The sequence below is a fragment of the Aptenodytes patagonicus genome, chromosome 17 (assembly GCF_965638725.1).
Source record: "Aptenodytes patagonicus chromosome 17, bAptPat1.pri.cur, whole genome shotgun sequence".
Lineage (NCBI taxonomy): Eukaryota > Metazoa > Chordata > Aves > Sphenisciformes > Spheniscidae > Aptenodytes > Aptenodytes patagonicus.
In genome coordinates this window covers 5,636,101-5,650,607 of record NC_134965.1, presented here as the reverse complement: position 1 = coordinate 5,650,607, position 14,507 = coordinate 5,636,101, and the positions used below count along the sequence as shown (strand labels likewise).

At 60.7% G+C, this 14,507-nt stretch overlaps 1 protein-coding gene across 1 annotated transcript in view; it reads left to right on the top strand.

Moving 5' to 3' along the window:
* SRRM3 (serine/arginine repetitive matrix 3) overlaps window positions 1–14,507 on the top strand; it is a 29,714-nt gene that overhangs the window by 10,304 nt on the left and 4,903 nt on the right. Inside the window, exons 3-11 of the mRNA XM_076354769.1 lie at window positions 1,687–1,788; window positions 5,567–5,701; window positions 5,858–5,938; window positions 6,346–6,375; window positions 6,793–6,861; window positions 7,179–7,214; window positions 8,009–8,059; window positions 8,164–8,268; window positions 8,803–8,974. Of these exons, the coding sequence (XP_076210884.1) occupies window positions 1,687–1,788; window positions 5,567–5,701; window positions 5,858–5,938; window positions 6,346–6,375; window positions 6,793–6,861; window positions 7,179–7,214; window positions 8,009–8,059; window positions 8,164–8,268; window positions 8,803–8,974 (781 nt within the window). The remainder of the gene's footprint in view (window positions 1–1,686; window positions 1,789–5,566; window positions 5,702–5,857; window positions 5,939–6,345; window positions 6,376–6,792; window positions 6,862–7,178; window positions 7,215–8,008; window positions 8,060–8,163; window positions 8,269–8,802; window positions 8,975–14,507) is intronic.

The window sequence follows — 14,507 nt, the reverse complement described above, 5'->3', positions numbered from 1 at the left end:
CTTTCCCAAACCCATTCGATGTGTTAAATACAAACCCCAAATCCCTTCAACGGGGTTAAAAGCAGCGCCGGGGGGTGCAGGAGGGAAGGGGCTGGTGGGGTGCTCCTGCCTCCATCACAGGATCGCTGGTTGCAGGGGGGTTCCCCATCTTGGCCTTGCCCCCTGCAGATTTGCTAACGGCCCAGCCGCGGTGGCCCATCTGTCACCTCCTGTTTGGCCTCGCGTCCCCTCTCCAAGAGCATCAGCTGCATCCGTAATACGCTGCAGCAAATGCTTGTCTTCTCGGGCGGACATCTTCCTGCTGCCGCTGGCTGGCTGATGCCCACGGGATGGCCGGGGCCGGCATCCTTGCGGGATGGCCACACTCTGCCCGGCTGGCTGCACCGGTATGGTGCAGAGCAGCATCTGGGGGTGCTGCCCTGTTTTTGTGGCCCCCTCTCCCATGCCCAGGCAGGGTGCAAGGCGAGGGGAAGCAGCCAGGGCTGCCTCCATGCCCGGTTAGCTGCCCTCCTCCTGCGCGGGAGTCCTGGACGGCTGGGGAATTAATGAGAGCCTCGTTAATATTAATTCCCCTTTTCTCGCTGCTCCTCTTCGTGGGCACCGCAGAGGATACGGGTGCTGCTGCATGCCCCTCAGCACCCAGGGGCACCCAAGGGCACACAGGGGCACCCACGGTCCTGCGCAGGGCATCGCCGTCCCCAGCACAGGCTCTGCGAGGTGCCAGCCTTGGGGACTGCGGGGCTCGGCCAGGCTGTGACATCCAGTTTTCTGCGCTTGTTAGCAGCGATGCTGATGGGACGTGACGGCGAGGATGGGCCGCAAGCAGCCCCTGTAGATGGTGCGGTTGAGGACAGGGACACACACGGAGCCCGTCCCCTTCCCTCCCGGAGCAGCAGGGTGGTGGTGACATAGGGCCCTTCTCCCTTTGCCCTGTCCCCGGGGACAACGGTGCCGAGAGCACCACAGGTCCCTCTACCGCATCCCTCCATTTAGATGTTTTTGGTTGAGGGGGATGCTCAGGTCCCCTTGTGCAGCCACGGGATGCGGCACAGGACCGCCCACCCAGGGCTGTCACCTGTCCCTCCCTGGGGACACCTCGGGGACGGCTGGAGCGCCGTGGTTTGCCGTGGCTGTTCTCAGATGCCAGGGACAAAGTGATTAGTGTCTCTCGTTAATAACCCTGCAGCGGCCTGAGTCAGCGTTAGGCGTTAGCGCAGAGCTGGCTTGGCTGCCGGGGCCCCGCTGCAGCATGGAGACGAGCGAGGGAGGCTCACGATGGGACAGAGGCGCCCGGCGCGAACCCCGGCCTTGACGGCTGCGATACTGGCACTGCCGAGGGGGTTCAGTGGAGATGTGCTCCAAAATCTGAGGCAGTGGTGGGGGGGAATGGCAACCTCATGGTCATCCTCTTCTTGTACCCCTTCCTGACGTCCATTCCTCTGCCAAGCACTGCTGGGAGGGGCAGGTAGGAGAGAGGAGGGCATGGAGGGTGATGCATGGAGGGCAGGGGACCAAGCGGAGGGACCTGCTCTCCTCCAGGCCCTGATGACCATCACCATGCCACCTCTCCTTCTGTCCAGCCTCTCGGGCCACGTGTCACTCCCAAAGGTATGGAGGTCCTCAGCAGGTCCCTGGGGAGCCCACGCTCCAGCCACGGCAGCCCTGACTGCGTCTTTGCCCATCCAGGTACTCCGAAGAGGAGATCCGGCAGAAAGTGGGGACCTTTCGGCAAATGCTGATGGAGAAGGAAGGCGTGCTCACCAGAGAGGACCAGCACGGGCGCCAAATGTAAGTGAGGCAGCTCCGAGCTGGCCCGTCTGTGCATCCCGTCTGTCCCTCATCCCAGAGAGGCACAGCTCAGATTGCCTCCGAGTATTGACGGATGGGTGGGCGGGTGGATGGATGGGTGGATTGATACAGAGAGGGTGTGTATATATAGGGATGGTTGGATAGATGGATGGACATAGAGAGGGTATATAGGGTTAGAGGGATGGATGGTTGTTTGGATCATTGGTTGGTTGGTTGGATGATTGGTTGGTTGGTTGGTCGGTTGGTTGGTTGGAGACAGGGTTTGCCTCTCTGTAGCAGGATCCTACCTCTGGGGAGGTTAGAGGTTATCCTGCACCGGTCTTTTGGAGACCTCAGAGTGCTGTATAGAGAGGCCAGCGTTGCAATTCTGCTGCCACAGATGATAAAACTGAGGCACAGAAGGTCTCGATGCTTGGCTCACCCCACCAGGCAGTGGCAGAGACCAAGCTGCAGGTTTGCTGTGCCTCAACTCTGCCCACTCCTGCCTCTTTGGGTCACCTCTCCTGCTCTCACCGGGGCTGAAATTGCAGCTTCTGCTTCCAGCCAGGCAAGGGCACCGATCTCCAGTCCTCGCTCTTAACTCCATAGTGCAGAATAGTCCTTCTGTCTCCAGATGTGAAGCTGGGGTAACTCAGCTTGGCTGGAGATGGTTTGGGAGGTTGGCTGCTGTTCTGTAACCCTGGTGATATTTGTGTTAGCAATAACAACCGTTAATTATAGTAATAATAAGTTGTGTTGCAAGGGGCCCAGGCTGGATGAGCAGGGCTCGAGCTTGCTTTTCACCTGGGTAGACCCAGAGCTTGCGTCTCCATCAGGCTTCCAAGGAGCCCCATGGAAGAAGTTTCTCCAAGGAGCTCCTGCCCTGTGCCTCTGTCTCCTAATTGCTCCTCATGCTGCCTGGTCCCTGGGGGCTGCATCTGCCCCAGGGGGGCTTGGGGCTCAGGCTAGGTATCCAAAGCAGCCCAGCTCCTGCTGGGGACGTGCCACTCGCTCCTCCTGCCCCACACAGGACTGTCCCCAGCCTCGCGAGGGTCCGCCCTGGCTCGATGATGTGTGACGCTTAATGGCCCAGGCAGCGTGGCTGGCCCGGCGCGCACCATCCATCAGCCTGGAAACCAGGTCACTTGGGACAGGAATAGATGCTGCAGGTTCACTGAATATTAATGCTTCATTAGGGTCAGGAAATCAGGGCGAGGGGGGAGGCAGGGAAGCCGCAAGGCGGGGAGAGCCTTCCTCCCAGCGCTCTGCTGGCATGCCGGGCAGGGAGGGACACGGCTTGGCTGTGCCCAGCCCGGGATGGGGCACATGGCCCTGGGGCAGCCTGAAGCATCCAGGGTCCTCCTCCAGGCAGGAAAAACCAAGGCATGGGGAAATCCAACCTGTCCAGGTCCCCCGGGTGGCCGAGCATCAAGTCCTCCTGTTAACAAGTGGCCTTTGCCCATGGGGGCATGAGTCATCTCCAGGGCATTTTCCCGGGCAGGCTCATTAGGGCTGGCGCTGTAAGGAACACATAGGGAAGCTGAGGTTACCCAAGCAGCCCTAGCTGTCACCTTTGCAGGCTTGCTTTTGCAAAATGAAGGGTAATTATTAAAGATTAGCCCAGGGGCTATAAATAATAGTGCTGAGCTGGAAGGAGCAGTCTCAAAGCAAAGGATTGCTCAGAGGAGAGCAAAGCCAGAGGCGCTTGGAGGAGGCTGGTAGGAGCTGGGTCCAAAGGAGGTGGCTTTTCAAGCAGCGGGACCTGAGCTGCCGAAGTCCCTGCCAGAGGATGTCCTGGGTGCAAAAGGTCTGCGCTGGTTGAAGAGGCTGGACAAGGGAGTTAAATAAACTTTAAATAAAGAGCCCCAGCCCTTGCGGTGGCTGGGAGAGTACTCAGAGAAACATCTCATGGGCTGGTCCTGCTCCAAGCACCTCTCTGGACTTTTACAGCTCAGTCTTTGGCTGCTGGGACTGTGAGTCTGAACCAGCTGCTCTTGTTTCAAAGCAGATGCGAAAGCTCAGCATCATCTGCGAAACTCCCCAGGGGAAACTGAGGCACTGAGCAGAGCCGTGACCACCTGAGTCCCTGCCTTGCTCTCTGCGCTCTTCCAGCTCCCATCTCTGTGCGTGCACAGCCTGGCGATACAGCCCGATCCCCAAGGAGTAACTGCTTGACGGACAGGCTGGTGGGATTGAAAACAAATGAGAGTATGTGTCGGGCGGGGAGGGATAATTGGGGCAGCACAAGCCCGTCTTGAGCCGCTGAGCACAGCTAATGGGTGAGATGCTGGCAGCCGGCTCTGGCGTGGAGCACTGCCTGCTCACAGAGCAGAGAGTCCAACAGGGAATTATCCCTGCCTGCTCCTCTCTTTTCCTCTTTTTGTCCCCTTCCCATGGTTGGGTGGGTGGTTTAAAGGCTGTTACTGCCCTTAGGGCATGGCCAAGGCCGGAGTCGCTTGGAGAGGACCCAGAAAGCCATGGCTGCAGTGCAGAAGGGAGCCCAAGAGCCGCTTGAGCGATCATCCGTGGTCAGGAAGAGGATGCCTCGCTTCTAGTTTTGGTCCAAACCATTTTTCATTGGGTTAAACAGCCCAGGGCCTGCCTGCGGCCAGGGATGCCAACACGTTCAGCTCTTGGATCTGCTGTCTGGGGCTGGGAGCATCCCTTCGCTTGGCCGGAGGCGCTGGCAGGGTTGCCAAGGGACCGGTGCCATGGGGGCTGCGCTTCTCCACCAGCATCCCCGGCCACACGCCTCCGGGCTGGGAAGGGTGGAGGAGCCCACATCAGGTTTTTGAGGGCAAATGTCCCTTGGGAAGCAGTGCCCAGGCCGGTGTGATGCCGGGCACCCTCCAGCCACAGCCCCACCTCTTACAGTTCCCTCCAGAGCATCTGGGTGGCCGCATCCCTCCCGGGGTGAGATGTCCTACATCCCCCAAGAACAAACGAGAGGATCCCAGGGGGGTTTGATGCTGCTGCTGGGGCTGATGGCAGAGGAGGACCGGGGAGGTGGGGGATGGCAGGGAGGGGCTGGGCAGGGGACTCCTGGGTCCAGCTGCCAGGCCTCTGCCAAGCCCTGCCCACAGCCCCGGTAGTCAATGGCAACCTCCTGCCGGTTTCCATGGCAGTGGGAAAAATTAGTGCTGACGAAGTCACTCAGGAGGGAGAGGAGACTGCGGTGGCTTCAGGCCTGATGTCCCCCCACCCCATCTTGGCTGGCTCAGGGGGCACATCACCCATCACCTGCCTGAAGCTCCGGTGCTGAGCCGGTGGCATGCTGGGGCGCCGGCCTCAAAGCCCGGATCATCCCGGGCAGCTCCTGCCAGCAGGTGGATAATCCCCCGAATCTGAGCCTCCTGCCAGCTCCTCTTGCTCTAATCTGGCCCTGCCACCTACCTGGGCTGACCCCAGCCCCCAGCTCAGCCCCGGCACTTGGACAGTGCCAAAAGGGGCTACAAATGATGCCAGGGCTGGACCCTGTGGGGATATAGTGGCCCGAGCCCCATGGTGTCCCTGTGCCAGCCTGGTGGGGATTTACTGCAGGGACAGGAGCCCCAAGAAGACCCCGAGAAGACCCCCACCATATGGTGACACCATGGGGGTTTGCTGCATGTGGACCTCAAGTGATGTGACCAAGGTCCCCTGGGGACGCTGTGGCAGAGGGGATATCCCCCAGCTCCTGCAGCCACACCGGGGCTACCCCAGGCTTCCCCCCCGCCGCTCCAGTGGGAAATGGGGAATGGGGAGCCCCGAATTAATCCTGCGCTTCCTCCTTCGACAGCGTGATAGAGAACCATCACGGGACAGACGGGGAGGAGTACGTGGTGGAGTACCCCGACTATGGTGAGGGCTGCCTGCTGCAGTGCGACTGCTCGGCCGAGTGCTACCGCGAGGACAGCGGCCACCACGAGTACAGGTCCAGCCAGAACTGCAGCAGGGATTTTGGGAAGCGGGTGTGCACAGGCAGGGATATCTCCCTGCCTGCCAGCTCCCCACTGGGGGACACAGAGGCCAGGAGAGCCCTGGGCGGCCATCCCTTCTCCCCCCGACCCTGTCTGCCTTCTCCTTGCAGGCTGAAAAGACGCTCGAGCAGCTCCACCTCTCCTCCGCCCAAGAAGAAAAAGAAAAAGAAATCGGGTCACCGCCGGAGCCGGTGAGTCCCTGGCTGTCCCTGCACTGTTCCCTCTCCTGGGAGGCTCACCCCTTCCCCAGGATCCGGTGGGGCAAGTCTCCCCACTTTGGGGGGCAGCACACCCCCAAACATGCACCCTCAAGAGGTGCAATGCATCTGCACGCACCGGCGGTGCAACACGCACACGCGTGTGCACACACGCACAGCGCCGTGGGACACCGCCAGCCCACCCAACTGCACACACTGGTGGGACCTTGCCCCGTCCGTGCTGGGAAGGAGCCGGCTGCTGCAGGGCACAGCACCAGGCAGGATTTGGCTCCTGAAGGGTCTAGCCCCGTCTACCCGCTGGTCCCCTCCCCGGTTAGTGCTGGCTGGCTGGGCAGACGCTGTCCCTAATGTCCCTTTCTTCTCTGCCTTCCCCACGGCAGCAAAAAGAGAAAACCTGGCTCGGAGCGCAGGTGAGTGCCCGTCGGTCTGGGTGGGCTGTGGGGTCCCTGCCAGGCATGCAAGGCCACCGGGCACGGGCTGGCCTTTGCCACCCACTGTCCCCCTCTGAAATCCCAGCGGGAGTTGGCCACTCTGTCTCCTGCTGGAGGCTGTGGAGCCCACGAGGTGGCAATGGGACACAGTAGGATTCGGGCACTCTGGCACCAAAGGCAGCCAGAGCCCTTCTGCCAAAAGGCTCTTTCTATCCCCCACCCCAAATCCACCCAGGAAATAATTGCCATGCGATGTTCATGCAACCCGTGGGTGGCCCAGGGGAAGCAGGGTGCTGGGGGGCGGCAGGAGGGGGCTTCCCTGGGCCACAGGGATGAGGCTGGGAGGTCCCTCGCTCCCCCCTCAAGGGCACCCACTTTTTTTTCCACCCCCCCCAGCTGCGACAGCTCTTCACCCATCCGCAAGGAGAAGAAAAAGAAGACTGGAAAGAAACACAGACGCGACAGGTAGGATGGACACCACGTCGGGCTGGGGACGGTGGGGCTGCCTGGGGACGGTGGGGCTGCTTGGGGACAGCAGGGCTGGTTGGCAGCTGCCCAGGCCCTTGGGCTGGGGCAGGATGGAGGCATGGACAGGGGTGGATGCTGATGGCTCTTCATGGGGCCATCACCTCCTCACAGCAGCTGTCACCTGCCCCATCCAGCAGCCCATCTCAGGGCCACCCCCTTGCCCTTGTCCCCATCCCCTGGGGTTGCCCGGCCTTTGGTCCCTGCTGGCCGGCTCAGCTTGTCTCCTTCATCTTCGCCTCCTCTTCATCCCTCAGGTCTGAGTCGGGGTCACGGAAGAAGAGAAGACACAGGTGAGAGTGATGGCTGCCGGGAGCCACCCCACTGCCATCAGCGCTGGCTGCCAGCTTCCCCTGTCGGGCACCCCCCATCCCCTGCCCTCCCGCTGTCCCCATCCCCTCTGCCCACAGGGACGGACCCCGTACCACCGGGCAGGGGATGGACCTGTCGGGCATGGTGGGTGTGAGCATGGGCTGCCATCACCCACCATCTGTCCGTCTGTCCCTCGCCTGGTGAGCGTCCCCCTCACCCCACAGATGGGCACTGCTGGGCGTCCCCCACCCTTGGAGGTGGCATGGGGCCACTCTGGGTGCCTGCAGGGTCCCGCACAGCCCCAAATGTCCCCTGGGGGAGAAGGGGGGACACTGGGCAGCCATGGCCAGGGTGAGTCCTGGCTGTGCCCTGCTCTGCGGATGCCCTCTGCCGGCACCGCTGTTTTAGGGTGAAAGAAATAAAAAACAGGCAAAGGGTGCCCAGGTGGGCAGAGGGGCTCAGAGGGGGCTGACGCAGGGCGAGGTGAGTGGAGGGGTGACAACGGGCCCAAGCCCTGTGGATGCTGAGCAGAGCTGGTCCCCCCCTTCCCCCTGCCACCCCCTCCTACCCGGCCTTGCTGACCGGCACGTGGCCCCCATGGTCTCCCCAAAGCCAGCCGGGACCCCCACCGCGGTTTGAAGCTCAATGGAGCCCAGCTCTGGGCAGGTCCTCCCCATCGCTCCTCCTGCAGCCTCGGTGGTTCTGGGGGGGCTGGGGAAGCCCCCCCGGGTGCTGCCCCCGCTCCTGTCTCTGCAGCTTTCGGCTCTCCCCACAGGTCCCGGAGCCCCAAGAACAAACGGAAAGAGAAAAACAAAGAGCGCAAGAGGTGAGGGGCTGGGATGGCAGGGGGAGCGGGGCGGTGTGCTCCCCTGCGTGCCCCCCCGCGGCGGCTCAGCCTGCCCCCCGGCCCCCCGGCCGCCCTCTCCGCAGGTCCCGCAGCGAGTCCCCGGCCTGGCGCTCTCACCGGCGCAGCTCCTGCAGCTCCCACAGCGCCTCGCTCTCCTCCGACGACAGTGACTCCAAATCCCCCGGCAGGTAGGAGCAGCCCGGGACCCCCACCCCCACCGCCAGCAGCCCCCCAGCCTCCGTTTCAGGGGGCAAGGAGGAAGGTGGCAGAGGGGTCCCCATGGTGGGGACCCTTATGGGATGGAGGGCAGGGAGATGGGTGGCAGAGGTGTCCCCACGATGGGGACCCTTGGGGATGGAGGGAAGGGAGGCAGGTGGCAGAGATGTCCCCGGGATGGGGACCCTTATGGGATGGGGGGCATGGAGGCGGGTGGCAGATGTGTCCCCGGGATGGGGACCCTTGGGGGGATGAAGGGGAGCAGGATGGTGCTGTAGCGTCTGGGGGGGGGGTTGGGAACGCGGTGCCTGGCCGGGGTTTCAATTTTGAACTAGGGAAAGTGCAAACCACCAATTTTCACCCCGTTTCTTGCATCGGCAAACCATGGCCCGCCATCTCAGCCTGGGCTTGCAGCCGGCAGCCCTGCCGGAGCCGGGCAAAGGGCAATGCCGTGCCAGGCTCGGGGCAGGGGGGATGCCAGCGGCTCACGGTGCGGTGCCCCGCAGGCTAAGCCCCAAGCGCCGGCAGGACGGCCCCAAGGGCAGCAGCGCCCGCTCCAGCCGCAGCCCGTCCTCCCCCTCGCCCCGCCGCTCGGCCTCGCCGCACCAGAACGGGCACAAGGGCAGCGCCCAGAACGGCCGCCACAGCCACGGTGCCCCGCTCCCGGAGCCCTCGGATGTACGTAGGCTTTTCTTGGATCACCGTTCACTTCCCTCCCCTCCTCCCTCCGCAGGACCCCCCACCCCCACCCTGGCTCTCCTCTCCCCTCCTTCCCCACTCGCTCGGCTGCCCCCTCGCCCAGCTGGGGCACGTGGGGGAGATGTGGGGTGCAGGCTGCACCTCCCCCCCGCCAGCGCCCATCAACCTTTCGCTGGGTGCACTGTCTCCCTGGGGGAACCAGCCCGTCACCTCGGGGCAGGTATCGGGGCAGCCAACAGGTCATCCCCCCCCTGCAAAGCCACACATCACTTTGCGGATGTCACCCCCCCCGCCCCGGGGACGAGGGCTCGGCAAACCGGGGTCACCGCTGGGCTCAGCACCTCCCTGGGAGTGGATTGAGCCCAGACAGCCAAGAAATGGGTAAAGCTGGAAAATTCTTGCTTCCCTGCCAGCCCCTACCCTCCCCAGCGCAAAGGTGCCAGCACCCGCGCTCAGGACCCCAGCACTGTTTGTGCCCAGTCTAGGGACTGGGGTTAGGCCAGGCTAGGGTTTGGAGGGGCTTTGGTGCTGGGTGCTCAGACTTTAGGAACTCAGGGTCACCGTGGCAGGTGACATTGGAGCTTAGGTGTCCCCGGCTCTGCCTCGGCGCCCCAGGGGTGCCGATGAAGCCCAGAGGGCTGCTCCCACACTGAGTGGGGCAAAGCCCTAACCCAGCAGGACCAGGGGGCCAGGCCCAGTTTAACCAGTGCCAGGGTGGCGAGGAGCCCGCTGCAGCTAGCGGGGGGGCTGGAGGCAGGGCTGAGCGAAGGCAGGGCGCTGGGGGACCCCACTAATGGGGGGCACACAGGTCCCTGCTTGCCCCAGGGGATTTTATTCCCACGGGCGAGGTGCTGCGGGGATGCTCCCAGGCTGGCAGCACCCAACGCTGCCACCCCAATGCCTGCGGGGTCAGGGGCACCCCGGAAAACGGGGCCAGGAGCCCCCCATCCCATACTCACATCCCCTTTACCCTCCCCGGCTCCCCAGCCCCAGCCCCCAGCCCCCAGCACCCCCTGGCAGCACCCAGCACCCTGCCCGCCTCTCGGGGCAACTCTCTGCTTTCTTCTTTCCTGTGGTTTCAGCTGGGGCGTGGGGGGGTTCGGGTGCCGAGCACCCACCCAGGCACCCGGCTTGCCCCGCTCTCCCCCTGCCCACCACCCCCAGCACCCAGCATCGCCCAGGCCGCCGAGCTCCCACGGCTCCCCGGCACCAGTGGGACTTTTCTCCAACAACTTTCTCTCTCTTTCTCTCTCTCTCTTCTTTCTCTCTCTGGTTTCTATTTTTTATTTTTTTTTTCTTTTTAATCCCATCTGTGTTTTTCTTTAGCCTCCCATTTGAAAAAAACCCAAACGGTAATATACACTTCCATTTCTTGCTCAGCAGAAGCAGGGACGAGGGGGAGGGAAGGGCAATGAAACGTGCTTTTTTTCCCCCCCCTCCTTGTTTTAGTTTCCTTTCTCATGATTTCTTTTCTTTTCCCTTGTGATGTACAGAAATGCAAACGATATATACCTCTCTTATTTTTTTTTCCCCTCCCCTGTCGTCGTCGTGTTGTTCTAGAATTTTTTGCTTTTGTGTGTGTTAATGTGGAGAAGAAAAAAAAAAAAAAAGCAGATGTGTTTTCGAAATATTTATGACCGCTGAACATTATATTTCCATTTTCTATATTTTGAAGAAGGAATTTAAAAGGGAAGAGAACCGAGCAGCTCTACGCCGCAAAGGTAGCGGGCTCGCTTTGATACCGCAGAGCGAATTGCCCTTTGCCTCTTTGAATTGGCTACTGCCCCATTGCCTCGGCTGGCGGCCGGATCCTGCTGCCGTGGGGGTGGTTTTCCTCCACGGTTGCAGGATGAGGCCATTGGGTGCTGGGTTATCCACCCCCCCCCCCTCAAGCCGAGCAGCCTGCGGCCATCCCGCACCCGGGCGCCCGCATCCTGCGTCCTGGCAGGATGGGAGCTGAGCATCCTCGGTACCCGGCCCCCCCGCCGCCTCCTGCAGACCCCCCAAAAGCTCCAGACTCAGCCGTCCCCCGGGTGAGCCGTGTGTCGTGTCCCCCCCCCCCGGCACCCCCAGAGCCGCCGGGAGGAAGGGGTGCCCCGGGGTGCTGCGCGACGTTGCCTTCCCTTTTAAATACCCGGTCCCGTCTCCATCCATCCCCGCTGCCTTCCCCAGCCTTCCTCCCGGGTCTCTCCTCCTCCTCCTCCTCGCCCACACGCACCCTCCGGCCCTTCTTTCTCTCCGGTTTTCTTTGGGCCAACACAACCCGACAACCCTTGCCGTGGCCCGCCTCCATCCATCGCCTTCCCTTGCATGTTATCCGGGACTTTGCCATGTTATATAGCAACTTTTTAAGACCAAAACGCAGCCGGGTTACAGACACCAGCCAGCAAACCCCCCCCCCCCCGCCCCGGCCCCGCCACCCCGCTCGGCGGCCGGCCGCAACCTTTCCATTTCAAAAAAGAAAAATTAAAAAAAAAAAAAAGCTAACGAAACCAATTTTAAACTAATTAAGAAAAATCTAAGCAAAGCAAACGGGATTAGCCGAGGGGTCTGGATCGCCGTACTAAAGAGTCCTTGTCTTTTTCCCATTCTGCCCTCCAAATGTGGAGATTATTGTTTTCTTTTTTTATTATCGCATTCCTGTCACTGCCAATTGCGAAGGTAGGTATTTCGTCCACCTCTGCACGTTCACTTCTGCAGATGAGCCTGTTGAAAAGCACCGTAGCTTGATTTAATGTTATTTTCTCTTTCTTTCTGACTTTCTTTCTCTTTCTTTCTCGCTCTCCTTCTCTGTCTCTCTTTCATTTTGTCTCTTTTTGGTGGCTATATATAATTCTTTTTGATTTGTATGGTTTTCCCCAGTTAGCTGCAAAGCCATGCTCTTCTTTTACGTTCTTTATTTATATTTTTTTGCCCTGTCCACATAATATTTTTTTTTCTTTCTTCCCTCCTTTTCTCTTCCCCGTCTCCTCGTGCCGTCGGTAGAATGCATTTCTGTGTCTTTCAGCCCTCCGACTTTGTGTTCGTTTCCATCCAGGGGCCGAGCACGGCTGCTCCGTTCGAGTCCCCCCTTAGGGGCTGGGTAACGAAGGCGAACATAATTAGCGAGAAATAGGGGCAGCGGCCGGAGCCCACGGGTTGGAGTGGCAGCAGACCCCGGGCGCAGGGGGTTTCGGGGTGGATGGACGGGGCAAGAAATGAGAAATTTGGGGAGACGTGTGGGTTTAGCCCCTCCTTGGGCCGTGGCGGACTGAAAAGAACCCCCAACCCAGGGAAAATGTTGGGGGGCTGCAACGGGGAAAGGTTGAAATGCCCCATGCAGGTCTGGGGCATCACGGTCCCTGAGGGGCAGGAGATGGCGTCCCAACCCCGGCCGTCCCATCCCCGCGAGCCCCCAGCGTGTGTTTTCCCTTTTGGGCCGGGCCTTTGCCGATTTGGATTTATTTGGGATGCTTTTCCTTCCGTTGCCTTCCTGCACGCCTGGGCAGGAGACCCCTCCGCCCCCGCCCCAGGGTTTGGGTGGGAACCCCGCAGCCCGAGCCCGCGGCGTGGCCAGCCAGCGCCGAAATGCCACCCTGGGAAAGAGGAAACCCCGCTCTTTCTTCTTCTTCCTCTTCTTCTTCTTCTTCATCTCTGCTTTTGTTTTGCCCTGCCTGGCCGCGGGGCTGGGCATGGGCTCAGCTGAACCCCCCCTTCCAGGGCTGCTGCATCCCCTTGGAGGGGTCCGTGTCCCCCAGTGCTCGCAGGGCAGCTTGTGCCACGGGCAGGGCTGGCTATCGCCGCCAGCCTCCCCCCCCCCCACACACCTCACTGGAGCAATTGCAACGGCGGCAGATTGTTAAAAAAAAAGACCCTCAAATCTTCCCCTTTCGGCTCCAGCAGGCTGGTGTGTGGCCGGAGGGGTTGGCTTCTCCGTGGGGACAAGGAGGTGATGGGGGACGTGCCACCGGTGGGGTGCGGAGCGGCTTGTGTGACCCCCCCCCGCGCCCCCTGCCTCGGGATGCTCGGGGACGCGGTGGTCTTGCGTCCTTTTTGCAGCGTCTTCGTGGTGATCCCCGGGCTCCCACCCCGGTGCCTCGCCCGCTTCTCTTTTGGGAGAGAAAAGCGGCATTTAGGAGGTGGCGGGGCAGGCGGAGAGAACCTCGTCCTCTGGGATTAACCGACTGGGTGCGTTTGGGGTGAAGGGCCGGTGGGGAACTGGGGTCACCGGCCCCCAGCTTAGCCCCAGGCGCGGTGACACAATCCCGGCAGGACCCCAATCCCCCTGAACCCTATTAGATCCCCTCGGCCGGGCTCAGCACCGTCCTGTGCAAGATTTACCCCTCCAGGGTTACTCAGGGACCCACGCAGGGCTGTGGCTGGGGGAAGGAGACCCCCAAAGCCCCCCGAGCCGGGGTTTGCCGGCTCGGTCGCGGCCAGCGGCGCAGGAGCCGTTTCCACCCATCTTTTTGGTCTAGCGGTGTTTGCAAAGATGGGGGGGAAAATCCCCAGGCAGCGGCTGCGGCTCGGAGGAGCTCAGATACTTGGGAGCCGCTGCGTGCTGGACCCTGGGGCCGGGCAAAATCCCCCCCAGCTCTCGGCAAGAGCCCGGCACGGGGCCTTGGCCGTGGCGGTGGCCCAGGGTTCCCCCCCCCCCCCCCCGTAGGAGAAGTGAGTTGGTTTGTTTTATTTCTCCTCTCTCTGGCTCTGTCTCTGTCTCTCCTCCTTCTCTCGCTCTTTCTTTCTCTCTTGCATTTTTGTGAATCTAATGATGCACTTATATTGCCCCGCTTTTCCCTTCTCTTCATACCTTACCTACTAAAGGAGGAAATGCCACTTTTTTGGTAAGTGGATGTTAACCAAGAGGGACTTAAAAAAAAAAAAAAAAAAAAAAAAAGCATATAATGGAAAGAAAAAAAAAAAAAAGGAAGCAGAAAGCGAAGTCTGTGTTGAGTGCTGATGAGGACTTAGCAGTTCCCTGCAGAGTCACAGCTAACAGCTCAATGCGTGTCCCAGGAAGAGCTCAGAGACATTCGTTTATCTCAGTAACGAGGACATTTGTGAAGTTTTTGCTTTGTCTTTTTTTTTTTTTTTTTTTTTAAATTTTATTTCATTTTATTTGGATGGTTTTTCTTCTTTCTTTTTTTGGTTTCTTTTTGCCTTCTCGCCCCTGGCCCCCCGCCCCCCTGCCTTGCCCTCCATTGTCGCTCTGTGCCGTCCTCCTCGTTTCTTGATTTGTTTTAAGCCGAAAGCCGTACTATCTATAAAAACTACACATATCTGAACATATATCTCTCTCTATATGTGCATGCCTCTGTGTGAGCAGACCCCCCCATCACCTCCAGCCCTCTTTGGTTCGGCCCCTTCCCCTCGGCTCAGTCTGATTTACTCTCCCCCACCTCCCCACCTTCCCTCCTCTCATCTTTTCTTTTTTCCCCCCATTTTTCTCCCTTCGTTTGGGTTTTACCCCCCTTTTCCCTTCTCCTTTCTTGGTCGGGGCGGGCGGGCACCGGGGTTTGCTTTATCCCCACTC